This window comes from Drosophila yakuba, chromosome X, assembly GCF_016746365.2.
Source record: "Drosophila yakuba strain Tai18E2 chromosome X, Prin_Dyak_Tai18E2_2.1, whole genome shotgun sequence".
In the NCBI taxonomy this organism is placed as follows: domain Eukaryota; kingdom Metazoa; phylum Arthropoda; class Insecta; order Diptera; family Drosophilidae; genus Drosophila; species Drosophila yakuba.
In genome coordinates, this window is record NC_052526.2 from 19,290,321 (window position 1) to 19,311,718 (window position 21,398).

The 21,398-nt window shown below is 41.1% G+C and overlaps 3 protein-coding genes across 4 annotated transcripts; all 3 read right to left on the reverse strand.

The window, feature by feature from the left end:
• Window positions 1-9,155: 9,155 nt before the first annotated feature.
• On the reverse strand, window positions 9,156-13,287 carry LOC6525996 (myb-like protein Q). Of its 2 annotated transcripts, XR_005560580.1 has the most exons (4): window positions 11,647-13,284; window positions 11,001-11,098; window positions 10,133-10,663; window positions 9,156-9,292 (listed from the first exon to the last, which is right to left on the reverse strand). XR_005560580.1 is itself a non-coding variant. In XM_039372235.1 (3 exons), exons 1-3 carry the CDS (start codon window positions 11,708-11,710, stop codon window positions 10,118-10,120), a joined length of 708 nt encoding a protein of 235 aa, XP_039228169.1. In that variant the 5' UTR covers window positions 11,711-13,287; the 3' UTR covers window positions 9,834-10,117. The 2 variants fall into 2 exon arrangements, 1 of the variants encoding a protein (XP_039228169.1); XM_039372235.1 differs by lacking the exon at window positions 9,156-9,292 and having other exon boundaries at window positions 9,834-10,663; window positions 11,647-13,287.
• A 366-nt stretch (window positions 13,288-13,653) lies between these two features.
• On the reverse strand, window positions 13,654-17,604 carry LOC120321028. Its single transcript, XM_043206901.1, has 4 exons — window positions 17,294-17,604; window positions 14,995-15,341; window positions 14,622-14,708; window positions 13,654-13,699 (listed from the first exon to the last, which is right to left on the reverse strand). Exons 1-2 carry the CDS (start codon window positions 17,587-17,589, stop codon window positions 15,104-15,106), a joined length of 534 nt encoding a protein of 177 aa, XP_043062836.1. The 5' UTR covers window positions 17,590-17,604; the 3' UTR covers window positions 13,654-13,699; window positions 14,622-14,708; window positions 14,995-15,103.
• A 1,950-nt stretch (window positions 17,605-19,554) lies between these two features.
• Window positions 19,555-20,617, reverse strand: LOC6525998. Its single transcript, XM_002101780.4, has one exon. The coding sequence runs from the start codon at window positions 20,413-20,415 to the stop codon at window positions 20,182-20,184; it is 234 nt and encodes a 77-aa protein (XP_002101816.1). The 5' UTR covers window positions 20,416-20,617; the 3' UTR covers window positions 19,555-20,181.
• Window positions 20,618-21,398: the final 781 nt, after the last annotated feature.

The window sequence follows — 21,398 nt, forward strand, 5'->3', positions numbered from 1 at the left end:
AACAAGAACAAGAACAAGAACAAGGCACAATTTGCACTCGCTTTTCCCCTGCATTTCCCTTTACTTATTTGAAACTAACTTTTGACGTTTATGCAACGCTTTACACAATAAAACTGACACCTCCACAGGTAGCTAAATTCAGGGCACGAGGGACAAGTGCTTGATTACACTAGCCAACAGGGCAGGAATTTCATTTTGCGAATTTTTTTTATTTGCTTTAGTTGAAGACTACAATTTGTACTGTTCTCTGCGCAGTTTTAGTTTATTGCTGCGCTTTATAGCTTTCGCTATTAGCTTATATATTTGATAAATAATATATTCTATCGCAGTTTTTCTTTGTGTTGGTATCTAGGGTTTCATTCTAAGTGATAGTATAAGGTACAGTACAGCCTACTTGCCAGGGATCAATGACCAATTGTGGGCTGCATCTGGGCAGAAAGTTTCGAGAGACAGCTCCCAAGTTTGCCATTTCTAGGCCACAATGACAGTTCACTGAGCACATACAAAAGTAACAAGAAAAATTGCCATATACCTATGGGCTGAAAAAAATTGAGAAGCCTGTCATATTCTTTTCATATTCTCGTTATCCTTATTATCCTTGTTATCTCCGTTTCTTTCCCAAGTGGCTGCTAAGTGTTTAGTGTCGATAAGCTTATCGGCTAGCACTCGAAACTGATGAGCTAAATGGGGTTTAGCCATCAAGAGAACACTAATTGCTAATTTGGTTTGGCAAGGGTAACACCTATGAGTCAAGTTCTAAAATCTATATACTTTAAGTAACTAACTAGACTTATAAAGCCACAGATGGCAACCACATTGGACTCATTGCAAATTAAAGCAACCAAATGCGCTCAAGTATTTTGAGCCTTAATAATAATACAATGCCATTTGGGGCTATAATAGAACAATTACACTGAAAAGCTAGCTTTGACATTTGAATGCATTTTTAGGGCTTCAAAGTTGACATGGCGTGCAATCATTTCGACTGGGGAGCTTGGGTTTTCCAGCGCAAAAGGAATGGAAACATGAGAAATGCATTTATTGTCATTTCGTTGTCATTTCATCGGCTTGCCTTTTGGCCATTACACGTGTGTCAAACCAAATCAGCTCCCATGCCTCGCCTCTGTAGTTTCCATTTGTTTTTTTTGTTGCCGATTTTCTTTTTATTTTTCCTGTGATATGTTTTCCTTTAACCCTTTTCTGGGTTTGATTTCTGCTGACACTTGGCTGTCTGCACTTAAAATCGCATCATTGGCGATTATCTTTTGCCGCTTTCTGCCTGGCATTTTGTGTTGCGGCGACCTTGACTCGTGCACGAATTGGAAAATGTGTTTTTTTTCCCATTTCCCATTTCCCATTTTCCGTTTTCTGTTTTTCCATTTTGTATCGTTTCAGCCGAAGGCCAGGCGTCTCTAAGCTGTTTACAAGCTTATGGCAGCCACAAAAGACAACTGGTTTACGGTGTCAGCTTCTGGTTCCTAATTATGTGAGCCACATACAAAAAAAAAAAAGGGGGGCAAACAAGGAAAAAGGGGGCGTGGAAAACTGAGAGGCGGGCACATAAGGAAAAATCCAATTTGAGCCACTTGGCTGCTACTTTCTAGCTGCAACATCATCCACAGCGAGGCAACCTTGACTGCAACTGCAACTGCAACTGCAGCTACATGCATGTCTGCCTCTGTCTCTGTGTGTGTCTGTCTGTGTGTGTGAGTGCGCTTTTCCTCGCCTGTGGGTGTGTGTGTGTGTGTGTGTGTCTCAAAGGACATGCCATAGGCTGGCAAAAACAACAAATTGCTGTGGTATTCCGCCTTTTTGGCACACAGCACGTAGCCAAAAGTGCAAATAATAAAATAAATATATAATACACACATGTGCATATACGTTATGCATGTGCTTGTGTGCTTTCCTATTTTTTTTTTGTTTTTTTTTGTATTATTGTTGTAGCGTTTTCTTGTTTTTTGAACAACCGCAGCATGGCGTGACACCAACACCGGTCGATATGCCGCATTCCTCTCTGGCTCTCTCTCTCTCCATTTTCCCCCGTTTCCCTCGCTTTTCCCGCTCCCACTCTCGCCATCTCTCTCCCTTCCTCTCTCTCTCTCTCTTTCTCGTTTTTCGGCTTTCCCCAGAGAAGAAGAGAGAGAGCGGGACAGAGAACCGTGACCCACTGACGCGTTGACCGGCCTACTGTGAGTGTGCACATGTATGCGTGCGAGTGTATGTGTGATGCGGAATTTCGGGAAAGTGCATAAAGCATTCGATAATCGATTAGAGAGAGAGAGGGGAATGATGCCCTTTCCGGAAGCAGGAAACAGGAAACCGGAAACGGGAAGCAGGAAGCAGGATACCGAACCGGATATACCCCTTGCCACACTTCATGTTTGCCGACAATGGGCCAGAAATCAATGGGTGCTACATGTGAACTGAACTCAAGAATGCAATAGATACATATATGTAGATATTTTATTTAAAGTCTTAGTATCCCATTCCGATTGTCTGTTATGCTAGTTAATTAATTGGCTAACAAAAAGTGCTTCAGCTCAAGAAGTTTAATTAAAATTGTGTACGCTCTGCCTTAGCTTAAGCTCGGATTAAATGGCATTAAATGCAATTATTAAAAGTCGCAATCAATGTTAAGCTGCAGTGTGTGTGCCCACACTAGCTTATGCAATTTCCCAATTTCCCAATTTCCCAATTTCCCAATTTTCATTTTCCATACCCTACACCCCGTATATCCCATATCAGCGGCCAGATCGGGTGACACATGGCATGTCATATTGGAATTACATGTCTCACACGAATCCAAAGTCAAAGTGCCTCGTGGGTGCCCCAAGACCCCAAATCCACCGCCCCCCTTGGCCAAATCTTGGCTGCATTATATTCCCATCAGGGCCAGGAAGGCGGAGCCAAGCCGAATCGAATTGTTGATTCAAACAAGGTTAGCCCCGAAATCCAGGGGCAAGGCAAGGCAAGGAAACGCAAGGATGTAACCCATAACCCATCACCCATCACCCATTTCCCACTGCCCCATCAGCAATTTTTATACTTCTATGAGAAAGGAACTACAGTCTCACTTATTAGGTTTATACTAAGGGTGAAGTTAATACACTTTTCAGTAACTAATATATAATTATAAATTCCTAAAAATCCAAAATGGTTAGGTTGGCACTCTAAGCAGACTTAAGTTATCTTTTCACATATTAAATGGCCTGCTTAAGTTCTCTTAATAAAATACATACTACGTAACGCACCTGAGAGCTATCTATAGTTTGTTTTAAGCAGACTTCACTGTAGTTGCTTCTAGATTTGTTTTTTTTTTTTTTTGTAGCGCTCTTATCGATACAAGCTGAACCTACCGCACACATACAGCCGAAAAAACAGGAGCAATGGCGTGACTGGATAATTACTTACTAAACACAATATTTTCCTGTTGCTGTTGCTTTGTTTGTGCCACCGAATCGAATGCAATTCACACGACATTAAAGTCGCGAAACGCTGTACATATGTACATGTGTATGTGTGTTTTCCGGGCATTCCCTGTTTCCCAGAATTTCTGTGCACATTCCGCACTATTTTTTTTTTTGAGTGGGATTTCCCCCCAGGAATAGGCAGTTGGAAAATTAGAGCGTTGACATACTATACAATCGCACACACATATGTTCATTCAGATGCCGCACAAACAGCACCAAGTACGAGTAGCACCGAAAACACACATGGGCAAATGGGAAATGCTTTGGCACAGATGTTGGCCTGCCTTTTGTTTATAACGGTATCCTCTGCAGGGCCTCTGTGCCAGTGTCTGTGCCTGTGTCTGTGTGTATCTGTATCTGTGTTAGCCAAGTGGAGAGAAGTAACCCAAATCCGCCTACAATGCAGAGATGCCTTTTCAAAATATTCAATAGATGTACATATAAATTTCAGGCATCAACACAGGAAAACGTGGCATAATTGGGTTTCTTTTCTTGTGAACTAGAATTTTCGCACTTTTTATGGATAAAATAAGTAATTTCTTCAACTAGAAATTTCGCACTTTTTATGGATAAAATAAGTAATTTCTTCAACTAGAAATTTCGCACTTTTTGTGGATAAAATAAGTAATTTCTTCAACTAGAAATTTCGCACTTTTTATGGATAAAATAAGTAATTTCTTCAACTAGAAATTTCGCACTTCTTGTGGATAAAATAAGTAATTTCTTCAACATATCATCAACGCTTAAAGGAAACCTTCGAAAACAATAAAATAAATGGATTTTAAAATCGATCTTTACAACCTCTAAGAACTTTGGAACAACAAGAAATTTAAGTTGCACTTTTAAATAATTCAAAAACGATTTTGCAAATGTGTAAATAGTTTAGCACTTAAGGTTATTAAAAAACAATTACAACTTGGGTTTATTTTTCTTACGCACACAATCACCTAGCGTAAGTGCTGGGAGTTTTGAAATGCACTTGAAATCGCCAAAGAAAGCAAATGCTGCTTAGCCGGAAGTTGGGCCCACATTGCGTATGCGTTATGAGTGCATCAACAATATGGCTGCCGTATGTCGTATGTCGTAAGTAACGGCAATGTTTACACACGCCAGCACATGTAACGGTACTGCTAACGGCAAACGCAACAAAATAGTTGCTACAACCATCTTTCACCTTCTCCCCTCCAGCCACTCCCCCCCCCCCCCCCCATGTTCAACGTTCCACCAATTTTTGACAGCCAAAATTTACATATAAGCCATGTATTTATGTGCCGCAGCGCATTTTTGTATTACGCGAATGCGTATTTTTGTTGTACTTTTTGGCACCACAACAAACAAAACTTGGAAAAAAAAATTGTCAACAAAATAAACGGGTAATTTTCGCACTGTTTGAACTTCGATTTTGTTATGCTGTTTCGTTTGCTTTTTGCTTTGTGGCGCTCGTTGTACAATTATTTATAAATTGTTATTAAATAATCTCGCCCAAATGGTCGCCGCCAACGGAACGCGCGCAACGCGAACCGAAGCGTCTGACACGCGAAACACGTAACACCGCAATGAAGACCAGAACTTCCACTGCTGCTCATTCGCTCAGTTGTTCATTCGCCCATTCTGCCATTCGGCCATTCTGCCATTCGGCCATTCGCTCACTTTCTCACTTTCTCACTATCTCAATCCGAAATCGCCGAGCAACACACACGACTTTTTTCGGCCTCGCTGCCGAAATCGGAAAATGCAAACTGGCAAAACAGACGAAACTGGCGAAACTGGCAAAACAGCCAGCCGAAAGCCAAATGGCAAAAAAAAATGGCCAAGGAGGCAAAGGCAGCTAACTTGGCTAACAGAGCTGCATAATTTGGCTATTTGAAAAATATTTAAAAAAAAACAAGGCTTGATTTCGTACTAATCTGTTCTCTTTCTATAAAAGAACACTTGATATGCCTTTATATCGGAATAAAATATGTGCAAAATGATATATGTAAATAATATTTGAATGTTTTCTTTACCATCTGTTACTCAACTGTTATTTTCCTCCTACATCACTAATTTTTATATAGTGTTTGGTAATTCTTAAGAATATTTCTCCACCCTGTATAATATTACTTAATAAATATAAATAAAAAAAAAAAAAAATTTATTTTAATATGTTATTTAATATTTAAACGCGTAGTTAGCTAGTTTTTGGCTAGTAATAGTTGGCAGCGCAGTTGGCATAGGAAAATTGGCAAAAGAGACAGAGAGAGAGAACGCTGCGAGCGGGCCAAAAGAGCGAGGCGACAATTTTTGGGAGGTGGGCGGTTGGGCGGACTGGTGGGTGGTGGGTGGTGGGCGGTTGGTGGTGAAGGCCGCTGGGCGTACGACGCTACGACAAATGCACGTGTTATTTGCAGCCCAAAGGAAACAGCAGAGAAACAACAAAACGAGAATAAAACATGAACTGCCAAGTCGACAATGAAATACCCTATACCCTACAATATAAATGGTACTTCTTGTGTTACTTTAAGTATGCACTTTTCTTTAACAAATTATGTACATTTGTTTGTTTGCTTGAATTTTACCAGCAAGTGTAGCTCTAAACTTATAAGAAAGATAGACTTTCAAAAGACAATGTTTCTATTAATTATTAAGGCGCCTCAGCTAGTATTTAAATTTTTAAACACTTTGGCGAAAGAGATGCCATCAGAGAAAAGAGGGAGAGGGAAAGGGAGAGGGAGAGCCAGCGCGCGCAATTTTGCGAGCAACGGAGCTTTTTTCGGCTGCTCTCTGTTTTTGTGGTGAATTTTTGGCCCTAAACGCACGTGTCCCAGTTCAAAAAAGCCGCCATTCCCGCCGCCCCCTCTCCTGCCGTGCCTTGCCATATCCTTGCTCTCTTTCACTTGGTCCTTTGCTCTCGTTTGCTTTCTTCTGGGTTTCCCTATCTCTTTAGTACCCTTCCCTAAAGTATTCTTCTTTTGCGGTTGCAAATTGGCCCGGCATGTTTCTTTATTCTCCAAGTGGGAGTGTGGAAAAGCCAGTGTGCTTATGTGTGTGTGTGTTGTATATATGTGTGAGTGGAGTGTGTTTCAGTGTCCTGCATTCGTGTGTGTGTGTGTGTGTGAGTGTGCGAGTGTGTAGTACTACAGATGGATGGAAATGCGTGTTTTTTACGAGATTGCCTTTTCGGCTTATGCTCTGGGGCCTACATGGCCTTTCCTTCTGGTAAAATGCATATATGTATGTGCTCTCGTTTATATGCTGCACACACGTGCATATGTATATGTTTTAGCTGACACATAAATACCCTATAAGTACTCATCTTTAAAGTTCCTCAGCACCACAGACTCCAGAGTCCCAGGCTGCCCACTTAAGTAGGCAATATAAATTCACTTTGGGTGCAACCAAATTCGTGGAGTGAATCGTAAGCAGAAAGAAAAAAACGCCCATGTATAACAAAACAATGCGTGTTTTAAATAAATAAATAAATAATAAATAATATTTAGTAAAAATAAAGTTATGGTATTTTATATAGACTTTACTTCGTAGATAGGAAATGTGTAAAAACGGATTAAAAAACCATTAGTGAGCGAAGCCAGCTTTTAAAAAAAAAACTGCATCGAAACACTCTGCAAGCACCATTATAAGCCACCCTTTTCTGATCGAAATAAATGGCCAAGGACTGCGGCTAATGCATTGGCCTGGGGACCGGGGCTGGAACGAATCCAAATATTGCACAAATGGCGCCTCAGTAATAATGAATAATGGATAAGTGCAAAGAAGTCATTTGCCAAAGGCCATAACAAACACGCCGGCCAGCTTTCTATGGCAATAAGTGTTTAATATATAAAGTGTGTGTGTGCTAACTGCATGGGAATATTAAATGGCACTTGTCGTTTGGCAGGCGAAAATTAATTCGCCGAAACCCGTAGCAATTAAAAGACACTTACTCACGGCAATTGATTGCGTTTCGGATTTTGCTTGCTTACATAAATGTAAGATGATGTGCCGGGTAAATGCCTCAATTTCGAACCGATTGCCGGAACTGCGGACTGTAGACTGCATACTGCAGGCTGTGCCGAATCAAATATAATAAAACCCCGGTTCCCTGGGCTGCAAACGATAGGAAATGCACCTGTGTGCTGGTGGGGTTTTAGCTGGCAGGTCGATTAATGACATGGCCTTAATGAAAAATTAACCATTTTAATTTGAGGTCAACGAAGAAGCATGTTATTTGCTAATTTTCCCATCCACTTTAAGGAGCGCAAAGTGCTTGCCTAGTAATTACGTTAGAATAGAAACCGCGACGTTTAAATTAGGTTACAGCAGAGCATTTATAATAAATGAACCTGAATTTTATATTTATATACAAATATACAAATAATTACAAACACAGATTTCCGTTGAAATGCATTTAATGCATGTATTTTGTAATGCACCTCGACCACTGCACGTGGGCGCCATCTGTGGCATGCAAGTGCAACTGCCTGCTGGATTACACGGCGTATACTTGATATGCCTGGCTTTTTACATGCCACTTACACGGATTCTACATGCAACTTTCGTAGCATACTTTTCAGGGTTAAGTGCACTACTCAGAGCTCTGATTCGTTGCGAACTTTTTGCAAAAAGTTTTGTTTGACTGCCCCCTTGTTGTTATTTAATTGTATGGGTCGTAAAAACAATTGTGGCAAGAAAATCACTCATTTCACTTGGGCAAAGGAAAAAGCTCCTTTCGTTCAAGACGAAAACAAAAAGGTGGCCTGACTTCATGCCGCGAAACGCAGTTCAAACAATGCAAGGGAAATGCAAATAATCCGATTCTGTTTAACGAGAACACTTAATAAGATGCAGCAAAGAATGCATTAATATTTCGTGCTCATTTAAGTAACTTATTTCACATTTCAATATGTATGTATGTACATCTGCTGAATTGGTTACCTATGGAATACCAAAGTAAATAAATGCACATACTTATTTAATAAATGTGCTATTTTTATGTTCAATTAATTCGAAGCTACCGTTGTGATTTTTCATTTCTCAGCTCATAAAAACGACCCACAAAATCGGTTTAATAGAGTGCTACCCTTATCGGTTTATTTACTGCCTTTCCACGCTGCCAATCCAGTCAATGAACCATATTCAGTTCAATCTCATAGGAACGAGGACATTTTACAGGATGATGATCAAATTTAATGCGCTCTTTTATTACGGCACACTTTGTATGTGATGTTCGTCTGGCTTTCATTGATTTTCGAGTGCAAAATCGGGCTAGATTTTTTTTACACAAGAATTGTGTAAGAACAAAGGACTTTAAAGTTGGACAATGGCTGTCTTGGACAATTTTTTCGGACAATATCCATAGCAGGTCATAGACATATCTAGAAAACTATGTTGGTATAGTGTAAGGTGTAAGTAGGCTTTTGTATCAGTCAGTATAGAAATATACTCTCCTATAAATTTAGTTTTCCCTATCGCGTGTAAAATATATATTTATTTTGTGTATAGCTTGTGTATAGTACTCACATGATGCGGTGGTAGGCATCGAGCTGGTTGTGCGCACAGGTCACGGACTGCTCGGATTCGGTGGAATCATCGCGCAGCGTTGCAACGCCGAGCGGCAGAATCGGTATGATCGCAGCTGTGGCAGCTGCGGCCGTTGCCGGCGGCCCCGCCAATGTCGCCGATTGTCCCGCTCCCGCTCCTGCTACTGCAACTGCTATCGGTACCGCTGTCCCGCTTCCGCTTCCGCTCCCGGCTACCGCTGCTCCCGCTGCTCTGCTCGCCCCGACTGCGCTGCCAGGGAAGGTCTGCTGCGTGGAGGATGATGATGTCGTACTATCGAGCTCCTGTGCAAGGTGAGTTCCCAAAGAAAGTATATTTAGCCAAGTGCTTCATCATTGTGTAGAAAAGGTGGACAAAAGCGGTGTTTCACACGATCTAAGATTAGAAGGGTTCTTTTGAGTATCTTATGCTACAAAGAAAACTAATTATACGGTTTACAAAAAAGAAAAGAAATAAGCCAAGTACTAAATGCTACTCAGTTTACAATTGAAATGGTATACGAAACTAATGAAATAATAAAATCGAACTATTACACTAACTAGTTTTATCAGAAACAAATTAGCAACGTTAATAATAAAATCGAACTATTACACTAACTCAGAAACACTTAAAAATTAATACAAAATAAAAGTAATTATATTCTTGCAAATTAGGAATGTTAATAAATAAAATCGAACTATTAAACTAACTAGTTTTATCAGAAACATTTAAACATATATACTAAATAAAAGTTATTATGTTTTTGCAAATAAGCAACGTTAATAAATAAAATCGAACTATTAAACTAACTAGTTTTATCAGAAACATTTAAACATTAATACAAAATAAAAGTATTTATGTTTTTGCAAACTAGGAACGTTAATAAATAAAATCGAACTATTAAACTAACTAGTTTTATCAGAAAAATTAATACAAAATATACTTAATTCTATAAAACATATAAGTCATGCCAATAGCAGAAGTTTGAAGGCTTCAACTGGCACTTTTGTCCACCTTTCGGTCATGGAAAAGTTGCAGCTGGCAGGTGCGAATGGGATGAAGGGGGTGGGGTGGTGTGGGCATGGCTACTAAGAGGGGGGTTTAGGGCGATGGGTTGGTTTTAGTGGTGGTTAGTGATGGAAAACCTTGATCTCGCCGGTTTCCGGCTGCGAGAATCGCTTCCGCTCGTAGAGAATCTCCCGCTCGATGGAGCGACTCCGGAAGGCGGGGGGCAGCGATCGATCGGGGGGAGGTGTCTGCAACTTGGGGGTCACGGGTGTGTTGCTGCTGCCGCTGCCCGTTGACTGTTGTTGTTGCTGCTGCTGCGACTGCTGGTGCTGCAGATGCTGCTGCTGCAGATGCAAATGCTGCCGCTGCTGCTGCTGCTGCTGCTGCGAATGCGGATGCGTCTGATGGGCGGCGGCTGCGGCGGCTGCGGTGGACGAGGTGGGCGGACTTTTCTCGCTGGACTGCTGCTGATCGCGATGCTGCTGCTGCAGATGCTCGCGATGCTGCTGCTGCAGATGCTCGCGCTGCTGCTGATGCTGCTGGTGCTGCTGCTCGCGGTGCTGCTGCAGTTGCTGCTGCTGCTGGCGCTGCTGCTGCTGCTCGTCCCGCTTCTGCTGGCGGCGTATCTCAAAGTCCAGCAGACGGGCCTCGCGTTGCTCCTTGTCGCGCTGTTTGCATGCAATTGTCGCAAAGTGCATTCTTACTATCAGGTTTAATGGATTATCGCATGGCCATCGTTATTATTGCTGTTGCATTTTCAATTACTGCTTCATTTGGATTTGCTTTCATTTCTTATATACTTATACTTATATTTTTTTTTTTAATTTTTCTTGGTATTCTTTTCTTTTTTTTTTTTGTTTTTTGTGAGGGATTACTTTGGCTTTATCAAATTGTTAATTTGTTTGCACGCGCGGTAGACACACACACACACGCACACCGAATTGGCCGCGACAGAAAGAGATAGGGAGAAGGCAGACAGAGAGAGGCACACACACACACACTCACCTTGTAGTTGATAGCGTCCTGCTCTTCCTTTTTCGCCTCGCGCTCGTTTCGCTGTCGATCGCGCTGCTTCTCTTCGTCGGTCTGCGAGTTCTTGCTGTCTATATAATTTAAGGAAAGTGTTAAAAATTGATAACAAATTAGGCAAATAATAGTAAATTAAGTAGTAAATTAAGCAAGTGAAATGCATCAAACATTAAAAAACACATCAAAATATATTTCAATAAATGGATAGTAGCAAAACATGACACAGAAAATGTAGAAAACAAATGTAAAATAAACATAAATGTTAGAAATATATTAAAAGAACATAAAAATAATCCGTAAGAATAGAAAGAGAAAGAGAGAGAGAGAGAGAGAGAGAGACGGGGGAGAGAAAGAGGCAATGTTGAAACTGTTTCAATCGATTCTCATTATGGTATTTCAATTTGCAAATATTTTACTGTCATCCTCTACTCAAGCGCTAAACATGCATGTCGAAAAGTGCTAAAGGTTGATAAAAACAACTTGCAGCATGCACATCTACAGCTCGCACTCTTATACACACGCACGCACACGCTCGCAACTACAAATATATGTATGTCTTCATATATATACATATGTATATATATATTTATATACACAGTTCAAGGCCACGCCCCCTACTTACGCTGCTCCCCATCGCGCCCGCCACGCACTGCCATCAAGTAGCGACTCAGCCGAGGCGGTGTCATACTAATTTGCACCGTTCGACAGGTGAAAAGCCCACACGGAATCAACAGTCGTCAGTTGCGGCCGAAGAACCAGGCGAAACTGACGCTGGGCACCAACAGGCGGCCCACTAAAATCATAAAGCTAAACTGAACACTGAACACTGAACCCAAAACACACTAAACACTAAACACAACCAAAGTTGACCGCAGCCCAATTAGTGTCATCTTCTCGGAAGGATTAATGCCCAGCTGCGAGTGTTCGCGGCAACCGCACAGATATGCATTTTGCGGTAGTGTGACCAAGTCACGCACGAAATTAGAAATTGCGGTGGGCACACTGCTTGCATTAAAGTCACTTCACCACGTCACGTCAATATCAATAGAAATTTGAACATCTGCACATGATTGGCTTGTATTTTGTTATATTTCACACGCTCGTTAATTATTTGACTTAATTATAATGGTGTGTTTGGTCCTCTGTTTTTATTATTTTTCCAGAGCATTCCCACATTGAGGAGCGGTCTCTACTCGACTAACACTCAACACATTCCATTTGGTTTGCCTGCCAGTCGTTTTGCTTTCCTCGTGCATTTATGCTTCCCATGAATATTTGAGCTTTGAGCTTTGGCCTTGGCTTCAACCGATTCAACCCACCACAAGAGCACAAGAGCACAAGAGTTCACCAAGTGCGTCACAAGCGGTGAGTAAACACTTATTTGAGTCACTGTGTTGTGGTGGATTAAAATTGATCATAGGAATCATCATTGGAGTAATTAAAGGCGAACTTTTCAAGTTATATACAAAGCTATTACTTTTCAGTTATTTACACAAGTGTCTAAAAAAAATATCTGTATGTTCTATGCACAAATAACAAAACCGGTTTGCTTTCCTTAACATGGTTTTAAGCCCCAAGCCTTGGCAAATACGCAAATGGTTGCTACACAGTTTACTCATTTCGCATTCTAGTTATCTGTTTAACCTTTTCCAAAGCTTCAAGCGTATGCAATTATCTCGTTCTACCCTTTGGATGACTTCAAAGAGGCCTGAGTGCGGCACGCTGGGCGCGACAAGTTAACACCTGGCCCACTTGGCCCATCTGGCCCACCTTTGACCCCGTTCCATTCACAAACTACTTGCACACACATACACACACACAGACGCATCAGGGCCATCATTTTGTAGTATCATGTATCATCATCGTAGTGTCATTATTATCACTATAATCATCATCATCAAAGCTCTACGAAAAATGCAAAAACGAAAACCAACCGAAAAACGTAAGATAACTAAGGGGAAACAAGGAATGTGGAACAAAACGAACTACACGTAACGTAACGGAACAACCAACGGAACGGAACAGCGGAGTAACGGAACTCGCTATGTACGGGTTGGGGACGGGGGTGGTGGGTGGTTCTTATTGTACTTGGTTTCATTTGGTCTATGGGGGTTACTAATGGGGATCTGCTTGTGGCCTAATGGTTTCTATTTCCATTTGGGCCAACACTACGAGACCAGAGAGAGACAAAGACAGAGACAGAGGCAGAGAGAGACGAAGACGGATACGGAGAGAGGCGGGTTGTGTGAGACAGAAAGAGAAAGAAATTCTTCCTTACCTCAATGTGTTATTTGATGTTTTTTTTTTCTGATGTTGTACTTTGTGGTGATGATGTTGTTCTTGTTGTGTCGAATTTGATTTTGATTGGATTTTAGTAACGATTCTTGTCGAATTTGGCAATTGATTATATACGCGATCGCGATCGCGACGCGTACCGGAACGATTGGAATGGAATTAGTACCGTTAGTTAGTTAGATAGGTGAGTGCGGTGTGTCTGAGTGTGTCTTTTAAGCAAGAGATAGACATATAGGCAGATAGAAAGAGAGGAGAGACTGAGTGGGAAAGAACTCGGTTTTTGGTAAAAGTTTTCGATTTGATTCAGTAATTTCTTAGTTTTTGTATTCTTTCGTTTGTATTTCGTATTGGTTAGACTTGATTCCTTAGTTTTATGATTCCTTTTTTATTGTGTGTTGAACATAGAAGACAATATCAATCAAAGAAGAGCAAAGAAAAGAAGTACAAAAAATAAATTCTCAATTATTTCGTACTTAAATCGGAACTAAATCTTATGTTTATTAATTGGGGAGAGCCAATAGACATCATTTTCAGTATTCAAATGTAAAATTTGTAATAAAAGCAATTTGGCCAGCCCCAAAATGAAGTCTATTTATGTGGACTATCGAATGATAGAAAACCAAGGCAAATCAGGGATCATAATCCACCAATTTATCCATCAAGCCGGATTACCTCTCTCTTTGGCTTTGGTTTTCTGGGCCTTGACTACGCTATATTACGCTATATTATTATATATATATATATGGTATGTGGCAAAATATATATGATTATACCTATGTAATATTAAGAACAACGGGGTATGGGAGTCATCGACTATACATACATATATGTTTGTAAAGAGAGAGAAAGAGAGTTATTTGAGTTGCCTTTACATCTAAGAGGAGTCACTTAACAAACGTACCACATACAGACATATACATACGTACAGACAAGATACATATATATGTTAAATACAGTTAGATATACAGAGAGAGAGAGGACTCACAGGATGGCCTAGTCATACAAAAAAGAAGTGGAACCAAAGAACAAACGATAATCGCACTCCCTCTAGACTATACACGGGCTATATATGTATATGAATGTGTTATCATCGTATTATAACTTTCGGTTATATCGATCAATCTGATTACATAGACATCGAGGGACGAACAACACAAACGATGTGGGAATCGGTATTGTTTTTTTTTTTTTTTCTTTTTTAAAGGGGGTGTTGGGATGGGGGAAGTATTACGAATAGTAATAGTGGAGTTGGGGGTGGAGGGTCCAAGGTGCTGCCCCGCATGCGCAACCCGTAAGACTCACTTGAGGAACCGCCGCCAGCGCCCGGTGGCGGGTAGGAGAACCAAAATTGATGGGCCAGTTTGGCGTGGCGCCCAACCGAGGGGCTGGCTGGAAAGAGGATGTGGATACAGGTGAGTCCGGGTTCTACCCGGTCATGTACGACTCAATGTGGCTGGAGGATCAAACGGCGTTGGAATGCCTCTTGCCTAACAAAAAAGGCTATTACAAAATATTGTGCTGCACAGCAGGATGCACGTGGCTTTTGTATGCAATAGCTTTGTGATTGCGCTCAGTTTTGTGTTCAATATTCATATCCTTTGCAAAGGACCAACCGCTGTGATCCTCCATAGTCGAAACAAAAATTTGAAATCGGAATCCTCCGTGGCATACTCACCGATAAACGAGTCCTGTTGCTTGCGCCTGTGTGCGTGAGCCTGTGGAAGGACCTCAGTTTTTTCAGTTGCTCAGTGGTTTTTCAGTTGTCCAGTTTATCAGTTGTCTAGCTATCCAGCTATCCAGTTGTACTGCTTTCCACTCAAGGACCAGGCACGTGCGTTGAGTTGAGTGAGGCTGGGTCCGACTGGGGATGGATGGCTCCGATGGCTTGGCCAGCTGGCTAGGTGGCCAGATACCCGGATAGCCCAAATAGAAAAGCGCCGTGGGCGTGTCAGTGGTACATTGCGGCGACTGGGGAATTGGCCGAGCAACACGGCGATGGTCAACCGCTGGACCAATGGTTTACTAATGGGAGTCGAAAAATAAAGAACACAACAAACAAATTAGAGTCGTACGCAAATTGGGGCCATCAACTTACTGACTTATCGTCAACCATGTGGCTAGTAATCAACCTAACCAACACACACACACACAGCCGCATACACTGTGAATAATAAAGGGTTTTGGGCTGTATTGGTTTATATTTGAATTAAATACTAACAGAGATCATACGAAATACTTTAATGTTGAGATCAATCAAAAAGCAAAGTAAATAGATAATACATTTCTGAAAGACTTAAAGTGCCATGCCTGGTTTTGTGTATTTTTTTTCGAGTGTAAGGCTAGGCAATAGCAGCTGCAAAATGCCGAATGGCTGTGGCAAGCAAATCTGGTTAACCATGGCAAATCAAATCGAATGGCATTACATCAGCGAGAGCCACTCGAGGGTTAAGTGGCTGGCTGCATGGGTTAATGGGGGTAGAAGAGGACTCGGAGCAGCTTTTATGCCATCTGTATGGGCTTAGGCACCAGGCACCAGCATGTGAAAATGGGTCAAAAACGTGACTCTTTGGCGATAAGAAAGCGGTGGGTGGCAGCTGGGCGTGGGAAATGTGGACAAAAAGGCGGCTTTAAAAAGTGGGCGGTGTAGCGAAGTAGTAAGTCCCATGGGGCGGGGCGGTCCTAACCTTTCCCACACAAAAGAATACCACCAAATGACACTGTTTTCAGTTGGGCATTTTCCGCATTTACTGCATTTTCCGTCTCGCTTAATTTTTACAGCCAGATAAAGGGAGGCTTTTTAATTTGTTCTTTTCTTTAATACGATTTCATTGGTCATCATTGGTTTATGGTCGAATGGAATGTTCTTTTATTTTTAAAATGCCATTAAAACGGTTTTTCATTGGTACTTTATGGTAATTAACTTGTGTTTATGGCTTGTGTTCATTAATAATTATTAGTGGTATGCTGCATCTTTAAAGATTTCGATTTTTCAGTTTTATACATCCGAAATTGTTGTTTTAAATAACAAATTACTTGTATAGTTCGTTGATGCTTTTGAGCAGCAGTTAAATCATTTCACTAAGATATATTCCATTTATTGACGATTTTCCGCTGTTACCCTTTTCCTTCTATGATTTAATGAATTTTCAGGAACATGTGTGGTTTGGCTCGCCATATTTGGGTCACTTTATCAGCGGAAGTTCTCCTTTGCCATCGCTTCAACTTTGCCATTTGTGCATCCTTTACTGCCCGAGAATTTTATAACCCGTTTATGTGGTGTTTTATAATTTTTATTACGCCTTGTTTTGTTTTCTAATTGAATTAATTCGGTAAGAGTGCTTTTGTGTTAGCTGGTACAACAACCATTATGAAATTTTATTGCTTGCCACCTACTCACGCACACAGAAACACACACACAGACACACACTCGGAAAAAAAAACAACAACAAGAACTCGGCCTAGGACAAAACCAACAACACACACCCATTAATGTGAGAGCGCGGGGGGAGCGGGATAGCTCCTGTTGCGACCCAAAAGGGAAAACAACTGTTAATTAATGATATTGTGAATTTTTACGCACTTTATTTCTCTTTTTCCGCACAACAACAAAAAAAAAACACTAGAAACACACACACACACACTGGCAAAAAAAAAGTGGGCAACAAACAGGAGCAGAGAGAGAGAGAGCGTAAGAGTGAGAGTAAGAGTAGGAGGGATAGAGGAGTAAGAGAGGGAGAAATTCGCAATTTGGCACACTGCGAATTACCGTTGTGCCACTCACTGCTGCTGCTGCCGCTGCGTTTTGGTTTATTTCCTGTCATGCCACTGTCAAAATCAGGACACGTTACTAATGCGTAAAACGCTGGCAAGAAAGCCAGAAAAAAATAAATGAAATCAACGTGGAAATAGAAACGCAACCAGAGCCAAAATGGGCGAAATGCAGGAAAAGCGTGAAAATCGAACTAGGACTCAACTCGACGGAGGCGGCGCCCTTGCAACTGCTTGCTGCTCTGCTTGCGACTGCCTGCGACTGCGACTGTGGCTGCTGCTTGCGCGTTTGCGACTGCTGCGGCTTCTCTGCTGCGGCTCCTCCGCTGCGGCTTCTGCTGCTGCTGCTGCTTCTACTCTGCGGCTGCTGTTGCTGTTGCTGTTGCGTCGGCTCCCTTCGCCAAAAGCGAGTGCTTGCGTTGGCGGCGAGGGACGCACGACGCAAAGCAGGACGAACAGGAAGCTGCGCCGGAGGTGCAAGCCGACCTGAGCGGTCCCACATGATTAAAAAGCTAACGGGGAGCGTCGCAGGAGCTCTGCAGAGAGCGCATGCTGCCGCCAGAGAGAGCGAGCGAGAAAGCTTCTGCCCACTGAGAGAGCTTTCGCAAGCAGTGCTGGCCATGCGAATGCAAGGATGCAAGCTCTTTCTAGCTTGAAAATACACATTTCCATAAGTCAGCAGGATTGTGATCGCTTTCGTTACTAGTCGTGCAAGTCCGTCTTTATTTTAGCTATGTGGTCTTTTTTCTTTTTGCAAAGTTTTAATGAAATATGTACAAATGACACATACCAAATGAAGTCATTTTCCAATTTTCCGTCCAAACACAATTTGCCATAACATTAGTGATAATGGTCCAAATATGGAAACCCATATCTCGTTTAGGTCGTAATTAAATTTGATGATGTTACCTCTTACAAAAAAATGCGAATATGTACCCAAAAATGAATTTCTCCAAGTCCGTCAAAAAGCGATAGGGATGGTAAGCATTGAGCTTATTTTTTCAATTTATTATCATTTGTATACGATCTATGATTTAAATGCTTATAAAAAATCGAACTGTGCTATTTTAGCCATATAATTTCTTTAGTTATATGATGAAAAACACTCGTAAATAAGGAATGTAGTGAAAATTTAACAGCATTGCTGGTGTTCGTTAGACAATTTATTTGAAAAGGAAGCTTTTCGAAGCTCCATCGTTCGTGAAAGCTTTATGGATGCCAATAAAAGCAAAAAATTCACGATCAGCGATGTATATAATTACACCAGAGTGTAATTATAATTCCAGCATTTTGTTGTGATTATTTAAAAAAGTAAAGAAAACTATTTTTACATATGAAATGCAACTCTCTTCGTGCATTCAGAGATCATTGGTTTGTCAAAAAAGTATGCACTTTGACGAATAGTAAATGTAGTTTTTATCGATAAGAAACATAAAATACGACCAAAATAAATATTAAAGGGTATAAATAGTTCAATTAGGATTTCGAGTTATATGTTTACTTATGTACATATGTTTGTTTTCACGTTTATCTGCACTTTCATATCTTCTTATTTGTGTGCGTTATTTTAGGGGGCACGTTGGCTAGACTCGAAGTTAGATAATGCCCGTATCAGCGGAGATAAGCCCCGAAAATTTGTGCCGTAAATTACTAATTTGGGCAAAAGGCCGCAATTGTAAAGTCCGAAAATGGACAACGAAACCGTGTCATTTGGAAACTCTAATATCACCTATTTGCGAATAGGACGAATATCACGAACTATTCGGATGTCAGCATTTGCTAAGGTTTTTTTCGCACACGCACTCGCCGACTCACGCGATAAGGTTAAATATAGTGCGGTTCTGAATGCACACATCTTAACAGAAATCATTTGCCACACAGAGAAAAGTACTCACTTTCATTTGGCAAATAATATAATATTGGCAAAATAATATGTTATTTATTTGTCAGTTTTTTGGCATTAGGAATAGCAGTAATTTGTAAATATTGATAATGATTTTATCATAATGTAGAAGTTTTTTTTTCAGTGCTTGCACATCTTAGCATGCATATCAACGAACTCTCTGAGAACTGTGTTCAATTACTTTGCAGCGGCGAACAAATGCAATTATTTTTCCCCACACCCTTTTATTCATCAGCTGTGCTTTTCACTCTCTTCGCCTTCATTTCAATCGGTTTGTTGAACCTTGTCTATGGGATAGGCGAAAGAAGAATCATCCGACTATTCCCGAATTTTCCAAATCAAAAACTCAAATCTCAAGCCGCTCTTATCGCACCTTTTTTTTCGATTCTCGCTCCTATAAGTGACCTTGAAGAATGTTGATAAACATAAAAACACAGACCCCAAAAGTCGAATGAAGTGGAAACAGAACCAAACAAAGTCTGAGTTTGGAATCAAAAAAAAAACAGAGAGCATATGGTATATGTATGTATGTTGGGGAGTGCGTGTGTATTTGTGTAGAACTCGTTTTTTAAATGCGTCGTGCGTTTATTTGCGCTTCTCTTATACATTTATAATATAAAAAATTCATAAACAGTATAAACTGTAGTCTTTAGCTCTAAATACAAATTAAATACGTACAAAATGCTTAGCTTAATTACATCGAAAAAAAAACACTGCGTAAATGGCCAACAAAAAAATTAATGGAACATGTGCTTAGGTTAGGTTAAATAATAACAACACAGAAAAAAATTGGGCTGCGTTTGGACCTGATACGAAAATTGATCTGCTGACCTGACCTGCTTATAGTAGACCACATTAACTAAGTTCACTGTCTCACAAATATCAGATTTAAATTAAGAAATCTGATATAAATATACCGTTTTATGCGTAAGCTTTAAACTCAGATCCATTTTTATATAGAAAAACAGAAGTAGCAGCACAGAAAAAAAAATTGGTTGAATTGTTTGGATGGTATATAAAGAAAGCAGGTGCTATATCTCGTGAAATCAAAACTTTGTTCTGTGATTACTACGGTTATTTTCATTTTCCTTTTTAATTGGCTTCCAAGTGCGTCCTCTATTGAAGTGGCTGATTACAGGTGATGGCTGATTGCTTGGATGGGGATGGGTCACCTCCACGGTTTTGGGGCTACTACTCCCTGTCAGCGGGATTCGATGGCTCCTTGCCGGAGTTCTTGCACTGCAAGCAATAGCGATAGGATACCGGCTCCGGTGGCTTGTTAACCCCAATGTTGACCTGGGTGGCCGCTGCCGCCGCTCCGCCCACGGTATCGAATGGATTCGGCTTACTGTCCACGGGACTGATGGGGAAGTGCTGCCAGTGGGGGCAGGGCATCTGCTTGGGCGGATGGATGGGAAACGGCATTTTCACGCTGGTTTTTCCTGCACTGGTTGAGTTTTAGAGTTGGCCAAAGAAGCTATATGCTGTGGCTTCTGTATCTGTATCTGTATCTGTATCTATATCTGTTGATGTAGATGTATCTGTACTTGTATCTCTATCTGCAACTGCAACTGGAGCGACTGCCGCTCTGCTCGGAGTCTCGATGCGAACTGTGCGGATTGCTAGAAGCGACGCCGCAACGTCAACGACCAAAACAAAAAACAAAAACAAGCCAAGCACAAAGAGTAGAACCTTCTCAGACGACTGAGGCGACTGAGCGAATACCCTGCAGTAGAAAAGCATGCCTTGAGATTGGTATATACATTTGTATGGTATTGATGATGGAAAACATTCAAATTCCATCAGTAGATATTTATACTTATTAATTTTTATAACTTTTTATAACAAAGCTAGTTATATACATGCATTTAAGTCGCAATTTGAACATCTGGCGCTATCCATTTTATTTTTAGAATAATACATTTAAAATTGTTTGAACATTTTGGGTGGGCAAATATTGGCTCAAAACCTTTTCCCGACCACTTGTCTGACTTTTTCAAAAACCCAGGGTATGCCAACAACTTGGAGCTACAGCAACCGCGCGCCATCCACGGCATTGCCATGCAGCGCGCACGCACACACCCTCAGCTGGTCTGGTCTGGTCTGGCGGGCTCGTCTAGTCTGCGCGACAAAGGGGAGCGAATGAGAGGGAAAACGACCGGTCTGATACGGCACACTGAGCGAAAAGTCAAGCTACTATGTGCTTTAGACACCGGAAAAACACTTTTAATGCGCTGTACCCTCAAAACTGCACTTCAAGATCCATTTATTTCTAAAATAGTTTTCTATGTTAAATGATAACTTTAAAGATCTCCAGAAGGTACTGGGTTATTTCTTTGGGTGTACTCTCTCGCACGCTTGTTCTCACATTTTTTGGAAGGTGGGCGGTGGGCGGTGTGTGGGTGGCG